Source organism: Elephantulus edwardii, unplaced genomic scaffold (genome assembly GCF_000299155.1).
Source record: "Elephantulus edwardii isolate Elephantulus edwardi_28Jun2011 unplaced genomic scaffold, EleEdw1.0 scaffold00005, whole genome shotgun sequence".
Lineage (NCBI taxonomy): Eukaryota > Metazoa > Chordata > Mammalia > Macroscelidea > Macroscelididae > Elephantulus > Elephantulus edwardii.
The window spans coordinates 21,989,816-21,998,597 of NW_006399755.1; the positions used below are offsets into that span (position 1 = coordinate 21,989,816).

An 8,782-nucleotide genomic window follows, 5' to 3' on the forward strand; every position below is an offset into this window, starting at 1 on the left:
ATTTAATATATAATAGAAATCTAATCTTATGCATCCAAATCACAATGAAATGAAAAACATTCAGCACTACAACATTAAGAAAATAACACATATTTGTACAATACCACAAAAGTAGTACTTTGAGGGGAATGTAAAACTAGAAATATTTATTTCTAAGTTCTTAAAAATACAGGTGAATATATTTGTCTCTATAGAAACATGGGTGATCGGCTTCAGGTTCCCCAAGTATATCAAAAGCCCATGAATGCTAAAGTCTCTTGTATAAAATGACTTAATATTTCTACATAACCTACACACATCCTTTTGTATACTTTAAATCATATCTAGATTACTTCCAACACTTACTACAATTTAAATGCTATGTAAATAGTACTTTATACTTCCCTTCAGCCTTGAGGGATTTCTTTGACAAATTCATTGCTTTCCCTCGCTCCACCCCCCACTTTTTCTTGAAATTTTCAGTCAGTGGTTGACTGACGCATAATAACACGATGATACGAATGGCTGACTATGTACTGTAAGTTTTACTATTGATGGAAATGAAAGTAATAGAGGTGTTAAGAAGTATACCTGAAGAGTCCTTTGAATGTAATTCAACAGAATTGTAACATTGTGTTTATGAACATAGTGTTTGTAAAAAGAGCAAGAACCACAAGAGGATGGCCACATCTAACTTTTACCAGTTTAACAAAGGGGAACTGCTCAGCATTCCTCAGCAACACAGAACCAATTCTTATGAGGTCAGATATGTCCCACATGCCCTCATATCTCTTTCTACTCATGTCGACACCAATCTTACTGCTTAACTGGTAGCTCTGATGTGATGGCTCACAGACCACACAGAACCACATTGGGGAAATTAAAAGGTTATAATCCGTATTAGTAGCAGAATACCGTCAGGACAACTTCTGAAATGTGCTTGCAGGCACCTCAGCCTTGCTCCTTGCTTTTAAGGTTAGTGTTACAAGGTTTTCAGTCCTGCCAGTATTGGTTCTCTCCCCAACCCCACACACTACCCCCTGCCATTTGTCAAAGAAACTGAAACAAAGTCTCCTAGTTTACCTCTGGTTCTGAACAGTCTGTGGGAGTTTGCAGTCTGCTTCATCTCATTTTGGCTTTCTCTGCTTTGGTCATGTCTATATGGCTATATAGCTTCTGTCATACATTTAAAAGGCCTAATTTCTGGGTCTGAAAGATGTGTTACATTCTCTCACTTCTTTGCTGGCAGGTAAGATCATTCTTTCTGCTCCTGGATCTCTCAATTTAAAGGTGAGACTAGCCAGTCCCCTTGTGGAGAGGCTAACATGCCCTATTCACTTATTCGTGTCCATTTATATGGCAAAGTCAAATTAATGGATAAGAAAGGCATTTTGAGCAATAGAATCCACAGGATTTTTCTAATGGTATTTTTGCACTCTGCTGTTCATTGAAAGCAATAATAAGGGAGTGCGTAGAGAAGATAGATGTGTGTAGAAATAATTATTTTCCTTAATACGTTGAGTATGTTTTATTCTTTTACAGCCAGAAAAATCAGAAGTATGAAACTCTTTGTAAAAATAGAGTAGGCAATGACTTATATGTTGAAAGGATGATGCAGACTATTAATGGAGCACCAAAAATGAAAGAAGTTCAGTGTGACAAAATCATAATGGAGGACAAAGGTAACATAGCTGTTAAGTTTACATAGTGGCACCATATGTTGCAGAGAAGAGCTGCTTCATTTCGGGTTTTTGGCTGTAATATTTATGGAAGGAATCTACCAGGTCTCTCTTCTCTAGAGACATTGGATGGGATCACACAGTCGATCTTCAGGTTAGCAGCCAACTGCAAACAAATTATGCTATCAAGCCTCCTATAATCTACTTCAGAAACTGCCCTATTTCAGTATATTTTGTATTATCATATTGTTATTGGTTTGCATGCAATCACTTGTACATATTGTATTTCATGCATATAGATTGTGTTTTATACAATCTTTATTTACATTGTCTTTCAGTCAGATACATTGTTTTGTACAATCATTCCCATATATTGTAGTTTATATAATTAATTACTATTATGTATGTGCCATTATCACCCTATCTTTTTAAGTTTCCGTTTCACATTACCTTCTTTCATCCCTTCGATCTTCCCATGAACTTCCACTATCCTAGTGATTTCCTTCCTTTCCATTCTTCTTCCTTCTTCTTTCCCCTTCCCTTTTGAACATTTATACACATCTTGCTCGAATTATCCTTCTGTATTTACAATGATGGTCGAGTATTTGTCCTCATGAAACTGAGTTAGTTCACTCAGCATCACGTTCTCTAAACTCTCCCATGTTATATAATGTTTTACAAAATAATTGTTCCTTATTGCAGCATAGTATTCTGTTGTGTGAATATACCACAGTTTCTCAATCCATTCATTCGTTGATGGACATCTAGCCTGTTTCCATTTTCTTATTGTGAATAACGCTGCTATGAACATAGTTATTCATATCTCCATTTGTATCTTAGTTCTGATTTCCTTGGGGTATATTCTTAGTAGTGCAATAGCTGGCTCATATGGGATTTCTTTCCTTTTTTTAAAAAATTGTATTATTTTTATGTGTACCGTCAAATCAGAGCTGACTGGTACGGGAGGAGATTGCCCCCTCCTTCTCCAGCAGAGCATCTGGTGGATTTGAACCACGTACCTCTGGGATTACAGTGCAACGTCTTGCCACTAGGCCACCAGAGCTCCCTTTCATATGGGATATCTTATGTTTAACTTTTTGAAGAAACGCCAAACTGCCTTCTACGGTGGTTACACTATTTTACAATTCTACCAGCAGTGCATGAGAGTTCCAATCTCTCTGCATCCTCACCAAAACTTATTGTTTACTGTTCTATTAAACTTTACTAAATTGGTCTGCTAGGTCTAACTGTTTTTTGGTTGAGTCTTTGGGATTTTCTTTGGACACTATCATATTGTCTGCATATAGCAATTGTTTTGCCACCTCTTTGTTAATTTGGATGCCTCTTATTTCCTTTTCTTGACTTATTGCCCTAGCAAGTACTTACAATACAATATTGAGTAGGAATCATGACAGTGGGCATGCTTTCCTGATCCTTGATTGTTTGCAAGGGGAATGCCTTTGGTCTTTCTTCATTCAGAATGATGTTGGCTCTTGGTTTTGAGTATGTATTTTTCACTGTTTTGAGGTTTTGTGTATATACTTTTAACTATATTGATGCTTTGGGTTGTGGTGCTGGAGAAGAGTACTGAATAGCCTATGGACTCCCTAGAGAACAAACAGATGTGTCTCAGAGGATGTGAAGCCTGAGTGCTCCTGGGAAGCAAAGACAACAAACCTTTGCCTCACCTATTTTGGGTAATAAATGAGAAATAGTCAGTACTCTTATGCCATCATATTAAGTGTGATTATTGACAGAACAGGTGTTACCATTGCCACTTAGCTGTGCCCTTATTCTCTTGTTGCTGTTGACTTTGGTCCATCCATTTTATTTGCTATCTCTGTGTGAAAGACTTCCCTTGTTATTTCTTTTCTTTTAAAGAAAACCCTCAGCAAATATTTATTTTATTTTATTAAAATAGTTTTTTCATTGTTGAACTTCCTTTCTCCTCCCAAACCACCCCACAATGCAGCCCTTGTTCCAGACTGTTGTCATACATATAATACCTAATCATATTATTCCTTTCTGACAGTTCTTCCCCTCATGTGATCTAATCCAATGTTCATTATCTGTCTGCTCTTTTCCTTTTTTCTTCTCAACCACCCCATGTCTGTCCTATTTTATAACAGCAGTGTTATGCAGTATTGTCCTTTTGTGACTCAGATATTTCACCCAGAATAATGTCCTCCAGGCTCCCTCATGTTCTGTAATATTTTATGAGTTCATTATTTTTCAATAATGCATATTCCATTGTGTGAATGTACTATAGTTTTTCTATCCATTAACTTGTTGATAGGCACTTGGCTATTGCGAATAAGGTAGCAATAAACGTGGGTGTACATAAATCTGTTTGAGTCATGGCTCTGGTTTCTTATATTCTCAGTAGTGGATTTGCTGGGTTAAATGGTATTTCTATTTGCAACTTTTTGAGAAAGCTCCAGACTACTCTGCATAGTGGCTATACCATTTTACATTTTCATCAGAAGTAACTAAGTCTTTCCACAACCTCACCAGCATTTGTTGTTTGCTTCCCTGTTGAACTTTGCTGTTGTTGCTGGCGTGAGATGGTATCTCATAGCTGTTTTTCCTGTAGTATTTCTTGTGCTGTAAGTCTTTTTGTCCCATTAATGCCTTAGTTTCCTGCTTTTATGCAAATAACCTAATTTCTCCTAATTTGATGGACAGTTTTGCAGGATACAGGAACCTCAGCATTTCTGATATGCTTAAACCTATTCTTACAGTTACTGTATTTACCCAGTTTGTTGAAGATCTTCCTCATTTTCTTTGATCCTCCACCTTTCCCAAAATGATATCTTTTTCCAGGAACTGGCACCTCCTTACAACATGCTCAAAGTATGAGAAAAATTTCACCATTGTTGCCTTCAGGAACACCCTAGTTGCACTGCCACCAAGGTGGATTTGTTCATTCTTTTGGAAATCCATGAGATATTCAGTACTCTTCTCCAACACAGTTATACCCCTCTATATATATCCCCCCAAATTAAAATTATATAAACAAATGCAAACTTAAATTAGTAGTACTCTTCATAGCACTCCAGTTTGGAAGCTCATTTGTGAAGCTGTTGGATTCTGGAAGGTGTATTCTTCTTGTTTTAATGGAGGATCACGTGTGGGCTGTTTGGTTGTTTTTATTTCATTCACAATCATGTGTAAACTGATTGGATTTGCTGAATTTGACCAACAATCAGCTGTGGGCTGGAAGCCTCTTGTTTAGAGCCAGTCAGGATCTGATGGGCAGGCCTGTGTATCAGTTGGGCCCAACTAAGTCTCCAGTTTAGAGGTTCTTGTGAAGCAGTTGGATTCTGGAAGATATGTTTTTGTTTTGGTTGAGAGTCAGGTGTGAACTGTTTGGTTTTTATTTCATTCAGAACTGGGTGTGAGCTGTTTGGATTTTCTGGATTTGGCTAACAATGAGCTGTGGGTAGGAAGCTTCTTGTTTAGAGCCAATCAGGACCTGGTGGGCAGGATGTTGTATTTAAAAGTTGGTTGGGCCCTTGGACCTGATGCTAATTGATTTTGGAATGAACACTGTACTTAGTGGTACAGCACTGCTCTGTCAGTTCGCTGTACTGGGTAACATGGGGTTGCTGTGATGTTGAGCACTGTACAACTGGTGTGTCAAATGCTGTCATTGTTACCCATGGTGGACAGTGTTTGGTGGAGCTCCCAGAATAAGAAAGGCTTGGAAGCAGGCATGCCATCCACTTCCTAAAAAAAGTGCCTCTGGCAACACTATGAACTTAGGGAAATGACAACAGTTACAGAACAGGGTTCAAGTCTTTTGTTCATAGGGTCGCTGTGAGTCGTTCTCAACTAGATGGAACTTAACAACAGCAACTTTTAATAGCAAAAAAGGAGGAACCAAATGACTATCAGTGTATCGTTGAAAGGCACAGGAATTTGCAGTAATAGGAATCACAGGACTTTCGAGTAATAAATTCCCATCCATATCCTTTGCCTTCAAGTTGATTACAACTCATAGAAATTCTATGGGACAAAGAACTGCCCCATAGCATTTCCAAGGCTGTTGATATTGACAGAAACATGCTGCCTTATCTGATTCCTATGTAGCCCATCAGGTGAGATCCATATATAAAGTTGTCATTTGTATCTTTTAGAAAAGGTATTTGCAATGAATAAATCATTGTAAATATAACATTCAGTCATTCTATTTCCAGATTTATTTCTATCACCAAGCCCATATTTTCCAACTTTTTCACTATTTCCTGCTTTTGAATTCCAGTTACCCATTATCATAACACATTTTGATTGCATCTTCAGTCAGTTTTGGACTACAAAGTATGTTAAAAACTCTCAATTTGTTCTTTGGCTATAGATGTAGGAGCATATATTTGAATAATAGTCATGTCAAAGGGTCTTGTATGGATATTATGTATGGATATTATGGATAATATCTATGGATATTATCCTATAACTCACAACATTGTATTTCAGGATAGAACTTGAAATTGACTTTTTGACTATGAATGCAACACCATTCTTCCAACCACAGCTGATTATAAACAGAATCAGAAACAGTCAAACAGCTTATACTTGATTGCTAACACAGTTAGAAATGCCCAGTTTATGCCCAGATTTCAAATAAATAAAAACCACTTACCCTCCAGGATCCAACTGTAACAAGCTGGAGGCTTTTTTTGTGGAAGAAATAACTGGAGAAGCTCAATTATTAGCAGTCAAAACTAGGCCAGGGCAGACTGTCGGTCAAATAATCATATGCAAGTTCAAATTGAGGCTGAAAAAAAATTAAGTTCACAAGAACCAAAATATAATCTTGAATCAATTCCATCTGAATTTCATGATCATCTTAAGAATAGGTTTGAGGCATTGAACACCAATGATTGAAAACCAGATGAGTTGTAAAAGGCCATTACAAAAAACAAGAGAAAGAAATAACTGAAATGGATGTCAGAAAAGACTCTAAAGATTGCACTGGAGTGTTGAGAAGCCAAAACTAAAGGAAAACATGTTGAAGTGAAAAAGCTGAACAGAAAATTTCAAAGGGCAGCTTGGAAGCACTAAGCAAAGTATTACAATGGAATATGTAGAGAACTGGAATTGGAGAATAAAAAGGGAAGAACTTGCTCTGTATTTCTCAAGCTGAAAGATCTGAAAAGCAAATGTAAGCCTTGAGTTCCAATATTGAAAGATGATATGGGCAATATACTGAATGATCCAGAAAGCATCAAAAGAAGATGGAGGGAATAAACAGAATCACTGTACCTGAAAGAACTGATTGACACTGAAAAGTTTGAGGAAGTATCATATGATCAAAAGTCAATGGTAAATGAAGGAGGAAGTAGAAGCTGCATTGAACGCATTGGTAAAAAGGAATAGATGGGCTACCAAGTGACTTGTTTCAATAATAGATGCAGCCTTGGATACATTCACCAATCTATGCCAGGAAATTTGGAGGCCAGCAGTCTGGCCAACAGATTGAAAGATGTTCATGTTTGTTCCCATTCCTAAGAAGATATCCAATTGAATATGGAAATTATCAAACAATATCATTGCTATCACATGCAAGCAAAATACTGCTGAAGATTATTCAAAAGTGGCTGGAAGGGGAGCTCTGGTGGCCTAGTGGCAAGGAGCTGCAACTACAATCCGAGAGGCGCATGGTTCGAATCCACCAGATGCTCTGCTGGGGAAGGAGGGACAATCTCCTCCTGTACCAGTCAGATCTGATTTGACGGTACACTCACACAAAAATAATGAAAAAAAATTAAAAAATATCTTTTAAAAAAAGTGGCTGGAACAGTACATAGGTAAGGAATACCAGAAGTTCAAGCAGGATTTAGAAGAGGCCGTGGCACCAGGGGTATCATTGCTGATGCCAGATGGATTCTGGCTGAAAGTAGGGAATACCGGAAGAAATTTATTTGTGCTTTATTGACTATGCAAAGGCATTTAACTGTGTAGATTATGACAAGTTGTGGCTGACATTCAGAGGAATGGGAATCCCAGAGCACTTGATTGTACTCATATGGAAGCTATACCTGGACCAGGGGGCTATTGTGAGAACAGAGCAGGGGAGCATTGTGTGGTTTGGAATTGAGAAGGGTGTGTGCCAGGGTTGTATTCTCTCTCCATACCTATTCAATCTTTACACTGAGCAAATTATTTGAGAAGCTGGTCTCCAAGAGGAGGAGGGAGACCCATTAATGACCTGCATTATGCAGATGGCACAACCTTGCTTGCTGAAAGGTTAGGGGGACTTGAAGCATTTGTTGCAGATCAAGGAATGCAGTCTTCAGTATAGATTTCATCTCAATGTCAAGAAAACAAAGATTCTTACTTCTGGCCCAATAGGTGGCATCATGATGAATAGAGAGGAGATTGAAACTGTCAACAGCTTCATCTTACTTGGATTCACAGTTAACACCCTAGGTACCAGCAGTCAGGATATAAGGAGATGCATTGCACTGGGAAAATCAGCAGTTAGTGACCTTTCCAAATTATTGAGGAGTAGTGATGTCATTTCAAGGACTAAAATGCATCTGATTCAGGCCATAATCTTCCAGTTACTAGCTGTGCATCTGAGAGCTGGACAATCAATACAGATAACTGAAAAAGTTGACACCTTTGAGCTGTGGTGTTGGAGAAGACCACTGAACATCCCATGGACGACCATGAGAATGAACAGATATGTGTTGGAGAGGGTGCTATAGGAGTGTTCTTTGGAGGCAAGAACGATGAGGCTTCACATCACATAATTTGGGCATGTTTCTAGGAGGGGCTCTTCCTTGGAGAAGGACGTGATGTTGGAAAAGTTGGAGGGTTGGTGACGGATTGGAAGACCCATAACCAGGTGGATTAACATGGTGACTGCTGCAATAGGCTCTAGTGTGTCAGGAAGTGTGAGGATGCGCAGGACAGAACAGGGTTCAGATCTTTTGTTCATAGGATTGCTATGAGTCATGGTCAGTGGCACCTAAGAGCAACAACACTACCTAATCTTTCTCCCTCTGAGTGGCTGGTGGACTTGAATTACCGCAATGCTTTCTGTAAAAGTTTACAAAAATTGGAAATTATGTTTTCCACCTAGTAGTATTGTTGTTGTTGTTATGTGCCATCGAGTC

The 8,782-nt window shown here is 38.3% G+C and overlaps 1 protein-coding gene across 1 annotated transcript in view; it reads left to right on the forward strand.

Moving 5' to 3' along the window:
• The window catches only part of WDR78 (WD repeat domain 78), a 120,549-nt gene that overhangs the window by 31,195 nt on the left and 80,572 nt on the right, over window positions 1-8,782 (forward strand). Inside the window, exon 7 of the mRNA XM_006879834.1 lies at window positions 1,522-1,661. Within this exon, the coding sequence (XP_006879896.1) occupies window positions 1,522-1,661 (140 nt within the window). The remainder of the gene's footprint in view (window positions 1-1,521; window positions 1,662-8,782) is intronic.